The 17,452-nt window shown below is 45.3% G+C and overlaps 1 protein-coding gene across 1 annotated transcript; it reads left to right on the forward strand.

The window, feature by feature from the left end:
- The first annotated feature begins 5,607 nt into the window (after positions 1-5,607).
- On the forward strand, positions 5,608-14,644 carry ubald2 (UBA-like domain containing 2). Its single transcript, XM_026163924.2, has 3 exons — positions 5,608-5,915; positions 11,412-11,468; positions 13,709-14,644. Exons 1-3 carry the CDS (start codon positions 5,796-5,798, stop codon positions 14,054-14,056), a joined length of 525 nt encoding a protein of 174 aa, XP_026019709.1. The 5' UTR covers positions 5,608-5,795; the 3' UTR covers positions 14,057-14,644.
- The last annotated feature ends 2,808 nt before the right edge of the window (positions 14,645-17,452 follow it).

Here is a 17,452-nt window from a genome sequence, read left to right on the forward strand (position 1 = left end):
ATTGCCTTTATTTATTCCCTTATACTGTGATTTCTCTATAGAGAAGGTCTCACTATACTTTTATTTGTGTTGTTATTACTATTGTTGTATTTCCTAATGTATTCTCCTTTGTGCTTGTTATGCTTTTGTGCAGTAGTGATGGGTTTTTTTCTCTCTCGCAGTGGTTTTTTTGGGGGTTTTTTGCACTTCCTGTTCTCTGTTGTCATCACAGGAACACGTGACAGGATCTGTCAGACGTCTGTGCAACGACTCCTGTGATAATTAAAGAAACCGATTCATGTATTACTTTTATAAAGTAACCGACTTTCCTTCAAAGCTTCTCGTTTAAAGTTTAAAGTGTAGAACTGCAGATTTTTGGGGTTATTTCTGTAGTTTTGACTGAAAAATGACTGAAGCCTCATTTTTCTGTGGATGGTTGCAGTAACTGCTTTGAGCTGTGATCACACAGAGCGCAGTGAAGGTGGGAACTGTGCAGTAAAACTAAAGGATGAATCACCTCGTTTAAAAGGTGAGTTTGCTGTTCAGGGTGTAACTGAGTATTTCTGCAGTACTTGAGCACTTCCGTCAATAATCATTGTGTTTTTGTAAATACTGAGCTGTGCAGACGGCTGTTAACCATTGACTCTCACAGACCCCCCCGCTCTTGCTGTGGTGGTGAGATGACCCCCAGCTGAACTTTTCTAACATTCAGCAGCAGCTCAGACGGGAACCATGAAGCACGAGCAGCTCCAGGAAGCAAGAAAAAGAAAAAAAGCAATGGTACAGAAAGCTTGATGTTCCCGTTTCATCAGAGACGACGGTGCATCGGGGGCCCTGCACGTCTCCAGCAGGCGGATAAAAGTGCATCTCGTCCTGCTGGATGAAATCCAAATGTGCTTTTGTTTTACTGCTCAGGTTCATTTTTAACATCCGCTCAGAGACAAACCCTCACCTATGAGCAAACATCCCCCACCGAGAATATAAGACAAGATAAGATAAGATAAGATAAGATAAGATAAGATAAGATAAGATAAGATAAAACTTTATTAATCCCTCGGGTGGGTTCCTCTGGGAAATTCGGTTTCCAAAAGCACAGCACCGACAGAAGTTACAGAGTAACAGAATATTATACACACACACACACACACACACACACACACACACACACACACACACACACACACACACACACACACACACACACACACACACACACATATAAATACAGAGACATATATAAATAAAATATACGAAGGGGATAAATAGAATAAATAGGAATAAAAATAAAAATACAAGTGAATTGCACATTTCAAGTATGGAGTCTATTGCACCGTTGACTATTAACAAAAGTATTGCACAGTGAAGTGAAGAGGCACTACAGCTTAGTTGTTCCCCCCTCCTTTGATGAGTACAAGTTAAAGGTCAGGTCAGTTAGTGGCTGTGAGTCACTGAGAATTCAATAAATATGTTAACAGATGACAAATATTGCACCAGAGATAAATGCAGGTTAAAAAGTCTCCGCTCGCTGATAAAACATCACTTTTCACAACATTCGATTTAATTTTACTGCCCTGACGCCACTTCTGAAGAGAATTCCAAAGATCTGAGGAATATTTGCATTTGAAGGAATTATTCAGAGATAAGAACCGACACACTTTGTTTTGAACATGGTGTCGCCTCAGCCAGCGAATCAGGACACAAACAGCATGTTCACACAGTTCAAAGTGCTCCACAGATAAAAGACAGGCTGAGCACAACAAACACGAAACAAGCATCAGAAATAAAAATATTACAGAATAAGAGAATAAAAATAAAGAAAGGGACGTCGGCGTCTTTGCACTAAAATCATTTTTCGTGGACGCCCTGGCTCGATGTGCGCCAGGGGTCAGTTTGGGGACCAGCCTTGTTTCCTGTGTATATGCCCCCCTGTCTGTGTGTAATTGACACAATGAGGACTCACATGATCATCAGAGCTGAGGGCTCTTTGTCAAGTTTAAGACTGGACAGAAATAAAAGTTGAGGAATTCGGGCAGCAGCTGCAAACATCACACCACCAACTAACACGACCTGTCGTCTTTAAGTATCTCAAGGACACAAAGACTATCAGACCAGCGAAGCCTCCAGTGGGGGCCATCACAGTGGCTACATCCATCATTTATATACAGTCTTTGGACTAAATTATATGTATCCTCCCTCTCTGACATCACAGAGAGCCAAGATTAGAAAACACTGTGACCAACTGAGCGTTCAGAGCAGTCTGAATCCTGAGGATTACAGCACACACACTGACCTCATTAACTGAAACTTTGGCCATGTTTAATCTGCACATCCAGCTCCTGAACTGAGATACCTGACAGGTAATAAAGCAAAAGGAGAGCAGGTCCATCTGCTGTGATGTTCTCATGAGCAAACAGAACCACTAGACCTGCTGAAGCCTGTCAGGAGCTTTGTGTCCCTATAGTCTTCCTCTTTCCTCCAATAATACATAATAGATGCCCTCCTGTGCCACATGCTCCTTCACCTGCAGCAGGGCTGAATTATTCACCTGATGGCAGAAAGAGAGCCGGACAGCCTGCAGCCGAGAGCTGCTCTGCCCCGATAAGAAGATTATCAGTGTTCATCAGGAGAACCGTCACTGTGGGTCCTCTGGAGCTCAGCTCTGAGGGGACAGGCTGATAGTGTTTCGTGTCGAAGCCACGACGCTCATCCAAGCACAAACACTTGTTCCTTTTATCTGTAGCCCATCATGCAAAAGGCTTTTTAAATTTTAAAAGTGTTTGCAGAAAAATGCAGCATGTTACCAGTGGAAACCACAAACTGTATATCAAAGATGGATGTACCCCCTGTCAAGTCAAGTAGTCAAGTATTTATTTATTGTCATTGTCAAAGAACAATGAAATTGCGTTTGGGGCTTCCGTACAACCCGTAAAAAAAACCAAAAAAAAAAAAAAAACCCTTAAAACCCAAGTGTAAATATTTAACCCAGTGTGACTTCAGTGCAATGAGACAATCCTTAGCAACAACATGAGAACAAGACAGGTAATGTTCATAGGACATTCAGACAAAGACCTGAGAAACATGACAAAATGCAACAATGCAACCCGTTCAATATTATTGTACTGTGAGATATGATGGTTGTCTATTTAAGAAAGGGGGGGGGGGGGGGAGAGAATAAAGATATGATGCACCAATGCAAACCAGTTCATTGCTATTAAGAAGTTGGATATGGTTATTGTCCGTGAGAGGGGGGCAGAGAGTTCAGGAGCCTCACAGCCTGTGGATACAGGCTGTTGGCCAGTCTGGATGTTCTGGCCTGTATAGACCTGTACCTTCTCCCTGAGGGCAGCAGGTGGAAAAGGTGGCGCGCAGGGTGATGTTGGTCCCGCAGGATACTGTGCACCCTCCTCAGACAGCGAGTGGGGAAGATATTACTGATCTCTGGCAGAATTATTCTCTGGAACATGACTCTATGTTTGAAGTCTCTGTGTTAGAGTTTTAGCTGCAGCCATCTTGGTTTTTGAAGCCAGAAGTGACCATGTTTAGGTTAGATGTTGGAGTGCTAAGTTAGTGGTTAGTAAGATGCATCCACATATATCTGTGTAGGTTCTCAGTTATCCAGGTCACGGAAATCTAAGGAGCTTGGAAAGACTTTTTAAAATTCTGTGAAGACATTTTACCTGCTCAGTCATCCAGGTAAGTGAATCACTGTTGGTTCTGTTCATCTGGACGTAGCGAGACGGAAGAAGTCACTTGGATGAGTGACGAAACGTTTGAAAACTCTACATCCAGATGAACAGAATCAAACTTTGGGGATTTACTTACCTGGACGATTGATCATGAATCAAAACGGAATCTTTTGGGGTCTCAAGCAAAATGTATCTTCAGTGCTAAAACCAAATGGTGGAGGCGTTTAAAGTCTATGGGAGTTATCCCTTAAGAGGGTCGTTGACCCACTATTAGCATGAGCGAAGGTGTGAAAAAAGGGCGTGGGTCATTATCAACAGAGGTTTCGGGTGAATCCATTGTGAGACTTTCCCTCACACCATCATCATTGAGATCAACTGATGCAAAACGTGAGTGGAGGTTGAGGCACCTGGGAAGGGTCTCAAAACTGTTTTGTAGGTGGCAGACAGTTGGCGTTGTAACTTACAAATCCATCTTTGAACTGTTCACAGATGGAGATGCCACCATTTGGTTTTAGAAATGAAGAAGCTTCTCGGATGGGAAATCAAATGTCCTCACGAAAGCTACAGAAGTCCGGTCAGCTTTTTGACAGTGGATGTTGGAGGAACTACAGTCTGCCACCCTGGGGCCACACCATTTAAAAGTTTCTAGAAACGTCTCTGCAAGCTCATGTGGTGAAAAGGGGTCAGGATATCAATACAAAGATCAGTTTCATGTCCTTCTTTACATTCTCGCTGTCACGTTAGTGTTTAAATAGATTATGCTTCATCATTTATAAAGCAGCATGATTTATTTTTGATGTGCTCCTGAGATGTTAATTTTGGTTTATTGTCCAATAACAACAACAACTAAGATGTTTGTGAAGGCAAAATCAATTTCATTATTAGCTCCTTATTTCAGAAAAACATCAATGTAAGTCACGTTTATAGGATATGACATATTATATGGAGCATACACATTTAAGACATGTGTATGTGGTCAGAAAAAGAAAAAGTAGTGAAAAACTAGACATACATGAATAACAGACACGTACATATCAGTATTATTACTCATGCCCCCCCCGACCCGGCCCCGGATAAAGCGGATGAAGATGGATGGATGAGTCTTATTATTGTTAATAGGCAAATTCAAGTTAGTTGGATTCCAACATGGATTTAATATTCTTTATATGAAAAATTTATTAATAAAAGCAATTAAATTATTTAAATCCTGGACTTTATGTACTAATAACAGAAAAATCTCTTACATCAAAACGTTTGTAAATTAACACATATCTTTAAAATACCCTGTAATTCTCATGAATATTCTGCATTACTGTGGAAACAAATTACTGAATAAATCGGTTGTGTTCGAAATGTGTTGTTTCATATTACTACAGTATATATTACAGTTTTGATAAATACAAAAGCAAACGCAAAGTAAACCTTCGTGTATTATGTAACACACTCCTTATAGTAGCCTATTTAATTTAAAATGTATTTTTGATATATCAGGTTTTTGTGGTGTATATGAGAAAAATATAGGCAGTCAGTTAAATAAATTATAAAATTAAATTTTAAAAATGTATTTAATTTATTATGTCTTTCTCGGGTTGACTCTATGAACGGGATATGTTTCAAAAAATAAAACAAAATATTTACAGTGTTTACACGTGTGAAGCTCGTGAGGAAGCAGCCAATCGGCTCTGTGAGTTTACGGCAACTGGCCGATCGAACATTACGTCAGCGTAACGAACACAAATGAAAGCGCTTGTGTAACCCTACTCGACAAACACTGAGGGCGGCGTGGACGGTTTTCACTCACCCCTATTTAAGACTCCACCCACCGACACAGTCCTAACACTTAAAACCAGCGCACCGAAGAAATTTAAACTCGTTTCATCGATAGCCAATCAGCGCCTCTGTAGTACTCTCTCGCCGTGGAGTCGTCCAATCAGTGACGCGTTGCTCTTTGTTGTTGCGATGACATGAAAACATTGTTGTTGCTGCTGCGGAGACTCACGGACAGACGAGCAGGAAGGACGGAAGGTTCGCGGGGCTTCCTTCAGGTCCGGGTTTAGTTATTATCATTTTTTTTATTTTTTAGAAAAAAAGGTGGCAGTTTTTGTCTGTAAAGGAGCCGCGGGAGCAGCCATGTCGGTCAATATGGAAGAACTGAGGCACCAAGTGATGATAAACCAGTTTGTTTTGACGGCTGGCTGCGCCGCGGATCAGGCGAAGCAGCTCCTCCAGGCGGCCCACTGGCAGTTCGAGGTGAGTGGGAGGTTTATTTACACGTTGAGTCCTTTTATTAACCCCCACGCGTGATTTGGTGTACAAAGAGGTACCCGTGAACTCGCTGTGGTGATTGTTTTGAGGATTTCCCGTGCTGCCTCGCTGCCATGCGCTCCCGGGGCTAGCGTTAGCCGCCTAGCCGCGCTGAGGACGTGGTGTTCGATGCTTTTTGTTTACATTCTCCGTCGCCTCGCCGTTAAGCTAGCTGCTGTTAGCCGGGCAGAGCGGTAGTGCGCTCGGGTTGGACCAGGGCTGTGTAAGGCTAGAGTAGAGCGGTGTTTATTTTGGCGTGAAGATGCTGATAAGATAAGATGCGCTGTTTTTCATCCGCTCGCATTACTCACAGATCATAAACTACAGGTCAGGCTTGTTTACCGTCAGAGCTCGCGGGGTGATCTGATGGATCAGCCCCTCCCTGCCCAGCTCAAAAACAATCGTTTCATCACGTTTCCTGTGTGAGTTTCTGGAAGCACAGCGAGCGGCTCTCTGCGTGTTTGTGTCCGCTTCACGGAGCGGATAAAGAGGTCAGACCGTGCGTGCTCCCCGCTAAGCGCCCTGACATTGATCCCGGTGCTTCTCGGTTATATATAGACCGATTAAGATGCATTATCCTTCCAGCTGTTCCTATACACGGACCTCCGTGTGCCATTAACACCTATTAGAAGTTGAAGCTGGCTGGTGGAGGTCAGTTTGAGCTGTTTCTTCGCAGTTTTCCCAACGTGGCGCTCGTGTCTCTAACTATGATTCAAAGCCGAGAAGTCCTCCTCTAACAGGGCGAGGCAGGCCAGCGGATAACAGAAGACGAGCCTTTAGCTGCTCGTTGTGTTTAGTGGGAGTCATAAAATGCGTGGTTGAGCTGCTGGTTCTCCTCTTTTTCCCCTCTCATGAAGAAAGTGGGTCCCATGATATTAATCTGATACGCATGCCGGGGACGTGACTGTTTACTGGGCCTGTGATGGTCAGGCTAATAATTCAACAAAGCGTACAGTGTAAATACACAGGCCAGCTGTAAGTCATTACAGAAGGCTCTGTGCTCACTGGAAAATGAAAAGTAGCCACTATTGATCAGATTTTGTTGAACAACAAACTTGGAAATTTCTATGAAGTGACAGTCAGGCTCCCTCTGCTCCTCACTGGTTTCCTCTTTCATTGCTAAACAGGCCTGAGCTTGTTTCCTTCATGTGCTGCAGCACAGAGCGCTGTATTTTCGCCAGCTTATGAAGAAAACACACTCGCACTCGTGTTTGAAATCCTCCTCAGCCTCTCTCTAACCACCGATCACAGATTGTGGATCGGATTAAGATTTGGGGATTTTCCTTTTCATGGATCCAAAATGTTAATTGAATGATCTCAGACTGGATCGCTGGAAGAAGCCTGACATTTTTATTTTGGCCCACCTTTAAAAAGCAGAAATGCACAGACTGTGCTGAGCCTGATAAGGCAGGATTGGCAGTCCATCAGCCATTCCTGAAAAGTTGTTTCACTACGGTTCTGTGCTGCGTCACCTCACAGCAATTTGTGAACGTTATTCTTATTCAATGAAATAAATAAAGGATAAAAAAAAAGATTTAGGTGTACCCAGGTCCTGTTTACAACTTCTGCTCCCATCTGTCTGCGTTTGTGTGGATGATTTCTCCTTGACCACCTCCCAGAACATCTGACATTTCGTCAAACGCACCCATCCGCAGCATTGACCTGCTGAACAGCTAACGGTCACCTGAGCTTCCACGCCTCTGTCTGTTGCAGCCAGGTGCTGCACCGGGAGGGGAGGAGGCGGTGGTGATGTTTGGAGTACTGTCAGGAGTTGGGGTTATGACTCTGATTGGCTGACTTGTTTATTTGGAAAAAGTGCTGTGCACTGCTACTTTGTGTGACTGGAAACTGGGATTAAGGAGTGTTGTTGTGTCTCTGGGGTGAGTTACTAACCTTCACGTTACCTGGACAACATAATACAGCTGAATCCTGGAAGACAACGCTGAGGGAGAAGCACGGGTTAGAGGCGCAACCTTGGTGTGAAGGATGTGGGCGTTCCTCGCGTCTGAGATGCCGGACTTGCAGTCAGACCTCAGTCCCACGCTAACATGTCCCCACAGCAGGCTGTTATTTTGTTTTGGTGTTTGCTGAATGAAGAGAATCGAGCTGCAGTTCCTCTAACGTCCACTGGAGGCTCCAGCAGTTAGTCAGTCCCCATAGACTCCCATGTTAGAGCATTCCAGCAGAAATCAACAGGTTTACAGCCTGATACACAAACTCGTTCAGTCTCTGTGGACAATTTCCTCTTTTAGAACAATCGTCCAGGTGTTTACGTTCACGCTGGATGTCCTGCTGACTCACAGGTCAAAAATAATCTGTATTTATCTTGCCTGTGTCACTTGCCTCTCACTGACATCATACAGACCCAAGAGTAGAAGTTTCAAAGTTTACATTTATGGGGAAAGATTGAATGATGTTAAACACTTAAAGCTGTAAGCTAATGATAGTTATATAAGAGCAGATGCTGCTGGTGCAATAAGCTGTAGTTTTACGTCCAATGGATGATGATCTGATTAGTCGACTAATCGCATAAATAATCGGTGACTAGTCGACTATCAAAATAATCGTTTGTGGCAGCCCTAGTCTCTTCACAGCCGGCTGAAGGTCTGTGGTCACGCGGTTCCTTAAGGTCTGTGCTAACTAAAAATAAAGACAAGATGACAGTTTATTGAATTTTAATGAAATCTGCAGATTGTTTCGGTAAAGTTTAATAAACTCCTTGCTATCTAAAATATAACAGGACACCGGAGTAAATTCTCCAGCATCTCACACTTCTGATGATCAGCTGTCTGCTTGACGTTTATTCAGCTGTGTAAAAACTATAACTTTAATCTCAGACAAACTGATTTACTCAGGAACAAATAAAATATTTAAAAAAAAAAAAAAGAAAAAAAAGCCAAACAACAACATTTTTAATTTATCTAAGTGACTCATATATATTTAACCTGAGTCGCGAAAGACGGCGGTGGGTTTGAAAACAATTTGCCGGGAGTCCGGTGTTCTCACGGCGCTAGTGAGCCTAGCCCCCAGCTCGCTATCGAGCTAGTGGGTAACAGACGTCTCCAAAAACGTCGGAGCGCTTTTGAAAATATGTGGTGTCTTGATAAACTGAGCAGATATTTGAGGTTTACACAGCTACATTCTCGCCTGAAAATATGTTAAACGTTTATTTTGTGACCCAGAAAGAATAATAAGAGTAACATTAAAACTAACTAGCTACCGCCATTGTTGGAAACTAAGCTGGGCTTATTAGCTATGAATTCTGGGACACAGCTGCTTCTTCTTCTTCTTCGGGGTTTAACGGCAGCTGACATCCTTGTACATGCAGTGCTGCCATCTTCTGTTTCAGTCCGTTATTACACTCTTAAATCCTGCTACTTATTCCTGCGTCTTTGTGATCTTACAAAGCTTCAAACGACGCGTCGACTATTAAATCAGTCGTCGACGATTTTGATAGTCGACGTAATCGTGACTAGTCGACAAATCGTGGCAGCCCTAGAAGAGACGCACGGACCTTAAATAATCCTGAGATTTAACCTGTGGACGAGTAACTGGAGTAACGAAGTTGGTGGAAGAAGTTTGTTTGAGGGGAAAGAAAGCTTTTGAAAACAGACCTGAGCGCTGAGTGACGTTGGCAGGTCCAGATGAGTGTTTTGTGTTGATTGACTGTGTTTGTACAGTGTTGACTCGTTCTGAGCGAACACAGTGACACGTGAGGAGCCCGAAGCAGGAAATGTGTTCATGCTGTTTTTGTAAAATTACTACAATGACAGTGAAAATAGCTGCTGATTAACTTCCTGTCGAACCGCCCGGTTTGCCCCTTTGCTGAAAGAGGAAGTTTCTTTTTCTGTTGGAGCTTCTGTTTTTTTTTGTCCTTGGTCATGAGGCACTAGAGTGAAAGTAAAAGCCGTCACGCCGCCGTGAACCGTTTTCCCTCTGCAAGGACTTTTAAAGACACTCGCAGGTTACGGAGTTTCCTGCAACAAACCAGAAAATTAAACGAGACGAGACAAAGAGCGGCTCTTTGCACAATAGCGGCCGAGCACTTTCGCTCTTTGAGATGGGTGTCACGTTGTACGGCAGACATTCCTGCGCCACCGCTGTTGTTAAACAACCACGGCTGGGGGGAGGGGGAGGGAAGGGCACGGCATTCATTCAAGTGTTGGGAACAAAAAAGAAGAAACTGAGCTGCAAAACAAGCTCACGCTCCCTGTTCAGACCACAGGAGCTCTGCAGTCCCACAGTTATTGCAGACATTGAACTCAGCAAACACCACATTCAGTGATTTTTATCTGTTATGCACGGTTAAATATTGTGCTGGTTTTAATGTTCCTGCACGTCGAAGATGCTGGGAACAGTGGAGCTCCGAGGCGTTCGAGTCCTTAGTGCAGAAACTGGCTGTCTCAGTTTTAAGTGTTGGGAATGGAAAGTCTAAAGTGGTCCCCTCCTGGTCAGTTCCCACCTGTGGGATGACTCCACCCCCCGCAACATTGCTGGGGGGGGGTCCCCTGGGTCCTCGGGAAATGTTTTGTAGCGTTGGGTCGGCCCGGTGTTTCTCCTTCTGCAATCACAGCGTGCGTTTGAGTTCACAACAAAGACGATGCGTACGTGAAGCCAACTCGTTTCCCTGTTTGCACAATCAGGAGACGCACTGTTTACATTTCAGGCTGCTGTGAGGGAAAGCTGGAAAAGTTCGACAAGTGCTCGTGTTTTGTCTTCTGAAAACTTGCAGACCTTCAGAGATACGAGCGTTTGAGTCAGTCCAACCCAGCTCAATGTCACACAGGACGAAACAGGAGACGCTGATGAGACTCTTTGTTTCTTACTTCACTGCCAGTGTTTCTGCGCCACAGCTGCTTAAATCCGAACACTTTCAGCGTGTTTCTGCAAACATGAAACTAAACGTCTTTTTGGGTTTTGTGAGGTTGTCTCTGGCGGTTAATGCCCCGAGACAGGAAATGAAAAATGATGTGACACATGAGTCCATGATCATAAATAAGTCAGTCCTTTTATAACTGATCAGTTTTCCTGTTTCAGTGATTATTGGGTATGTTATCAAAGCTTCCAGGCGCGATGACCTCGGCTGCTTCAGGTGGTTTGGCTGTGAAATAAGCTCGTTTTCGTTCCGTGGCTTTAAAAATGTTGTCAGCTCTGCAGGAAGCTGCAGATCATTTCTTCAGAAACAGAAAGTCTGGTTTTTGTTCGCCTCCCTCGAGGTTTCACTCCCAGCAGCTCTGCAGAAAAAAGAGTCTCTGCGGTCTGATGACTCAGTTTCAGGTCCCAGCGTGGAGATGATACGTTTAGCCCTTTGTGTTAACGATGGTGAAAGGTGGGGGTATGGGGCGGCCCTTCCTGTCTGAGGTTTTGGGGGAAATGAATGCGTCCTGCTTGCTCTCCATGTGGAAACGTAACTCGTCCTTCTGCCTCTCTTTCTGTCTGCAGACGGCCTTGAGCTCCTTCTTCCAGGAGGCCAACGTCCCCGGGCATCACCACCAGATGGTAAGTGCGTGAAAACGTTACTAAACACAACGATTTTATGAAAGTCTTCTGTGGTTGTGGTTGGATGGTTCAGCGTGGCGATCCACAGGCTGCCGTTCAGACATCAGGAAGCAGTTCGATGGTCCACGCCATTCCTTCTTCCTGCATCTGCCGGTTGGTTTAGTCACAGAGAGCAGCAGAAGGTGGAGGGCGAGCTGCTCGCACAGACGCTGTGTTTGTGTTTGAGCGCTGTTAGGACGACGGGCGTGTGCAGCCATAATAACTGTTTAATCTCCAACTGCAGCCCTGTAATTTAATAATTACCAGCTTATAAAGAGAAAATGTGCAGACCTGCGTCACAGTGAGCAGACAGGTGTGTGTGTGTGTGTGTGTGTGTGTGTGTGTGTGTGTGTGTGTGTGTGTGTGTGTGTGTGTGTGTGTGTGTGTGTGTGTGTGTGTGTGTGTGTGTGTGTGTGTGTGTGTGCGTGCGTGTGTCTTCTCATTAAATCTCCTGCCTCTGCCTCCCTGGATCTGATCCTCGGTCGTGCTGGGACGCCTGCAGCAGGCGTGTTTTGTTTTCATTCCTCCTCCTCTGGTTTGTGTGCACGCGTTGGGAGGGGGGGGCATGTTGAGGCAGCAGGCTGCTTTGTTGTTATTTTGGGTGACATCATCTTCATCATCTGCACTGAAGCAACTCAGCGCTCTGAGCGAGCATCAGCTGCCCAACTTCCTCCCGGGGTGCACAGGAGGAGGAGGGAGCAGCGATGTGGAGCCTTTATTGTGAAAGTAATGAGTTTGTTTGAGGCTCAGAAAATGGCAGAGTTTGGACTTTTTGCCGTAAGAACAAATATTGACAAATTTAGTGGAATATTTTAGAAAAATGTAAAAAATATTTTGAGTACAAACAGTTTTTCGGAGTATGGGGGAAATGGGAATCCACGTGTGTCTGTAAAGTGATGAACTATTAAAGATAACACTGAAGTCTTGAGGAAATAAAAAGCTCCGCGGGAACCAGCCGAGCGGCTTCTTCTCCTTCTTAGACGCCTCGGAGATTAATGAGAGAGCGTGTGTGCACGTGCAGCAGCGCCTCAGAGAGTTAATAAGAACCAATCAATCCTGTTCCTGAGGATCATTTTTGACTCGTAAGTAAAAGTTTGATTATTTGGCTCTGTGTGAGGTCACGTGGCGCCCGGCAAGCTGGTGTTGTTCTTGGTCCAACGTCATCGGTGCGATGCATCAACACGCAGCACACCACAGAACCGGTTCTCCGAGGCTCACGGGAAATCTACAGAGGCGAGGCCGTTTGTAACGAACACGCCGATCAGGCCTGAACAGCAGCAGGAAAATGCCCGCAGGTTTACCGCCTCTGCACGCCGTGCACCTCAGCGCTGAAACAACACACCCGGCTGTTTACGTCGGGAAGGAGGCCTTTCGCCGGCTCAACGTGAACATGTGAGAAGGCGGAGCTCCAACAGGCAGCGTAAAAGTCACTGTGGTCATCCCGCTGTTGTTTTGGTGACACAGATCTGTGGCTGCAGGCGCAACTCTGTTTGTTTCGGTGTGCTCCGAATTGACGTCGCTAAACATCACCTCATGAGATGGGCGTGTCGCACGCCGTAAAAGGAAGGGGAAGGGCTAAAAGGTCTGCACCTGAGACTCGGGTTCAACCATCTGTACCACATATGGAGGGTAATTAATGTCAGTTTTATCTCAGGCGCTGGTGGAGACTCCAGGAAGTTCCTGCGACCTGCCAACAGACGGTTATTGCCCCCCCAGTAAACCATAAACATAAAAAAAATATATAAATATGGGTGCAGCCAGCGTGTCGTCGTGGCTCGGGTTTTGGTTCCACCGTGTTGGTTTATTGTCTGCAGACTCGCAGCTGCTGACCTCATTAAAACGAAGCTGTTTAATAATCTTATTTTCATTGAGCAGCATGTGTGGCTCCGCCTCCAGCAGCCTTAGAAAGTCTGGGTCATCCAATGGCCCTCTTGACTTTCCTTCGCTGTGTGTGTGTGTGTGTGTGTGTGTGTGTGTGTGTGTGTGTGTGTGTGTGTGTGTGTGTGTGTGTGTGTGTGTGTGTGTGTGTGTGTGTGTGTGTGTGTGTGTGTGTGTGTGTGTGTGTGTGTCAGCAGAGCTCCAACTCTTTACAGTTCAGGTTTTTCTTCTTCTGACTTCACATTAAAGCATTTGAAGTTTTACAACAAGTCCTCCAGGCTTTTATTTTGAAACCATCCTCCCTCTCTCTCCTCTTCCTGCAGATGTGCACTCCCAGAAACACCCCCGCCACGCCACCCAACTTCCCCGATGCCATCACCATGTTCTCCAAACTGCGGGCGTCCGAGTGTGGCTCCGGCAGTGGGCCCTCCCAGGTGTCCATGGCGTGCTCTCCACCGACTCACTCCTCCACGGCGGGATTCGGCTCCTTCTGGGCGTCCTCGCCACCCAGCCACCAGCCGGCCTGGCTGCCCCCGTCATCGCCCACGGGCCACCACATGCATCACAATCACTACCACCACATGCAACAGACTCCTATGTGGCCCCCCGTCTCCCAGCCCAACGGCTCCCAGCAGCCCCCTGTTGTATCGGCACTTCATGGACAGAGATGAGGCTGAGCGGCGGGCTGAGTGAGCTCGGGCAGGGCGGGAGGGTCTGGGGTTTTAGGGGCGGGAGGGGGGAGGATTTCTTGTTTCTCGTTTCTCTGAACTGAACACGAGCAGTTTGGCTTTGCTGCGAGCCGGAGGGCGACACTGGAGGGTCTCCGAGGACACTGAGAAACTGAACCCAGCCACGCTCTGAGCAGAACCCCAACAGAGCACTTACCGAGGATCGGAGCCATGAGACGTGATTTTTAGAGACTCTCTTTTCATTTGTCAGAAAAAAATCAGACAGGAAGTCGACAATAAACCAGCAGACCAAGAGGAGGACGAATCAGACGTGTGTGTGTTTGGAGTACAGATGTGCATCAACAGGTCAGCTACAAAGTTTCCGCCCGGGCTGCAGACACTAACGTGATGTCAGAGACGATCCCAGTTTGTGCTTCTCACTGAGTGCCGAGTTGTTTAAGGAGGTTTTTCTGAGCTGGATGGAAAAATGTTGAGTTTGCTGCACACCTGCCAGATGTGAACACAGCTGGAAGTGAGAAACTGTGCCTGAGGCAGAAAATTTAAAATAAATGTAATCTTGTTTATGTCCAATGATTCTTTTTTTTTTTTTTTGTCGTTCTCTTTGCTTCACGATTCCTCGTTTCCACCTCCTGAATCTACAGATTTTTAATTCCACTTACAAATAAATAAAACTAAACACCTGCTCTGATTCTTTCACATCTGCTGATGTGATGAAATAAACCGCAGATATGAGAAGGTTGGACAGAACGTGACGTCCTCAGTCTTCATCTGACAGTCAAAGCGTTACCTTTGTGCACAGCTGAGGTTCTTTCAGAATGATTCAGGCTTTTCTTTACTATTTAAATCAAAAATTGGACTTAAATCATCAAGTTTGTGTTTTGTCATGGAAACTGTAACACCATCATAGACTGTATATAAAAGATGGACATCACCCATTAATTTGAAACGTCCTGTTTTAAAACATTCAGTTGGCGACTTACTGAGTGACTTTGACCATAAACTTATCAGGAAAGTACAGCTGAGGTCAGAGGTCAAGTGAGCAGTAAGTAAAAGAGTCGCCCCCTGTTGGGCATTAGCAGGAATGCATCATTTTCAATGTTCATGCCCAGAAGCCACATCAGTCTTTCATGAGCAGTGCGTGCAAGTGCTTCGGGGCACAAATTAAAAAAACAAAACCTAAATATCTCCTCCTTTTTTAAAAAAATTTTTTCATATCTTTGTTTGGATTGAGATCTTTATTGTGCAGCAGATTTGATATTTTTTCATTGCACTGATCTAGATGCACCGATGTAGACGAGCTCAGTAATGTTCGCCAACGTCTGTGGGTGGGGTCAGCTGTGATGATGAGCTGAGTGCGGCGAATAAATGACAGAAGAAGAAGAAGAAGGTCAAAAATGAGCTGCTGATGTGAAGCCGGATTAGAGAGCAGAACTCGAGCGTCCACTTTTCTGGGTTGTAAATAAAAAGATTCCAGTTGAACTTCTGAGAGCGCTTCTATTTTTTTTTTAATGTCGGCTCCTCCGCCATGTGTCTGCGAGAGGTTAAAGGTCGACTCGGCAATTTCCACACAACCTTTCAGACAACCAAACGCTCCTACCTCCACCTGTGTGAGTGGGCGGGGCCCCGCGCTCGCTCTGAATGTACTCCGCAGGACTTCCTGTTTGACAAGTCCTGCATGCGTCACGGCGAGCAAAATAAAGTTGCGTTTACGTCACGAGGAAGAGGAGTGAGGAGTTTTCAGGTTTTGTTCTGACAATCAGCCGTTCGTGAACAGCGTTTATTCGCTGCAGGAGGGGCGTGTCGGTCTCTGACATCGGAGACTCTCAGATTTAAATGATGCGAGGGAACTCGAGCGCTGTGAGCTAACAGGCTAAACGCTCAGCTTTACGGCAACGCCTGCACGCTGTCAGACTTTAATGTGACGTAACGCTGTCCAAACGCTGTTTACGCCAAATTCCTTTTTACAAAGCGAGGACACTTTCAGCAGAACGTCGCGGCGCTGAAATGGTGGGAAAATTGTTGCCACAGTCAAACACGTCGTGTTTGACTCGTCTGGGTTAATGCGATGGTGTCAGGTTGTAGCTGTTCGTCTCTGCAGAAATCCAACCCTCTGAGGAGCCCACGCGTTAACCCTGAAACTGAACTTTATGAAGAGATTTGCTTAAAATGAACTAAGAACAGATTCTTAATCAATCGTTAACAGTTTAATCGACACTGGTTCGATTGTTGGAGCCTCGATCGGCTCCACTGGTGGAAGCGTAACCGAGTATTTAGAGTTAAAGATGTAAATGTAACAGTCTTACAGCTGAGTCGTTGGAAAAGTTTAAGCGTGAAACATTTGGACTGAAGATCAACTAATGATCGGCTGATCGATCCCTTTTAAAGTTTAATGATTTCCAGTCCATCATGTCAGTAAACGCAAGTTTGGCTTTAAAAAAACTTGGAAAATCAGATTTTTTCCAAGTACAAAATTTCACATTTGCGACTGAACCCACCAAAGCTTTGGTTTATGGGCTCAGTCGTTGGTGGATCGCACAGCCGCCGCCAGCTTTTCCACAGTGAAACGCGGAGGTCAGTGGACGCCTTTCAGGGTCCAAGCTTTTAAAGAGACCTTTTCCTAAAAGTCTTATCTCTGATGATGCGTTCGCTGACCTCAGGGCAAATTTTTTCCAGTCTGAACTCGTTCTGGAGGAGTTGAGGCAAATGAGGAGCGGCTGGAAGGTGACCTCCCGCCTGGTTTGTTGTTGCCGACGATCCGCGGGGTTCGGAGGCTCTGTTTGAGATTCCCGCAGCGTGGATTAACTGGCCTGTCCACTCTGCTCCTACTCTTGTTTTTGCAACATATTTTAGGCCTTTCAAATCCAGCCGAGGACTTTACAAACTGATCGAAGGGTCATTAAAAGATGTTTTTAGCTCTGGTCACTTCCTCACAGACTCTGATCCACGACTCTGTTTTAGAGATTTCGCTCATGAACTTTTTTTTCACTTCCTTTGTTTAAATTTGTATTTATATGTTTAATAAAACAACTTCTGATGTGTACTTCCTCTGGGCTCTTCTGTCTTTCTTGGCAGTGTTTAGTCACGCCACACCTATTTTAGTTTTACTGTAAGAGCGAAAGAAAGACGGTTGTACTTCTTTGCATTTGAGTTTGAGGAAGGATGTGGTCGGGCCGGGTGTCAAACTGAAGAGTCAGTAAGAACCAAAGTAACGTGGATTAATGAGCCGCTGCTGAAAGTGAAGCGAACGCAGCTATGTGACACATGTAAATAAGGAAGGATATGCCATTACACGAACGGGACGAGATTTCAGGAACTTTTTACTGTTGGAGCGGCTCCAGTCTGACGAGTTCACAGCGTCCTCCGCTTGACTGATGTGAA

This window comes from Astatotilapia calliptera, chromosome 4, assembly GCF_964374335.1.
Source record: "Astatotilapia calliptera chromosome 4, fAstCal68.1, whole genome shotgun sequence".
Taxonomy (NCBI): domain Eukaryota; kingdom Metazoa; phylum Chordata; class Actinopteri; order Cichliformes; family Cichlidae; genus Astatotilapia; species Astatotilapia calliptera.

What these genes read in the sequence shown, in the direction of transcription:
- ubald2 (XM_026163924.2), top strand. Translation starts at nt 5,796, where the DNA reads ATGTCGGTCAATATGGAAGAACTGAGGCACCAAGTGATGATAAACCAG. An exon ending in CGGCCCACTGGCAGTTCGAG is followed by an intron (nt 5,916 to 11,411) that starts GTGAGTGGGAGG and finishes TTCTGTCTGCAG; the next exon opens with ACGGCCTTGAGCTCCTTCTT. An exon ending in CCGGGCATCACCACCAGATG is followed by an intron (nt 11,469 to 13,708) that starts GTAAGTGCGTGA and finishes CTCTTCCTGCAG; the next exon opens with ATGTGCACTCCCAGAAACAC.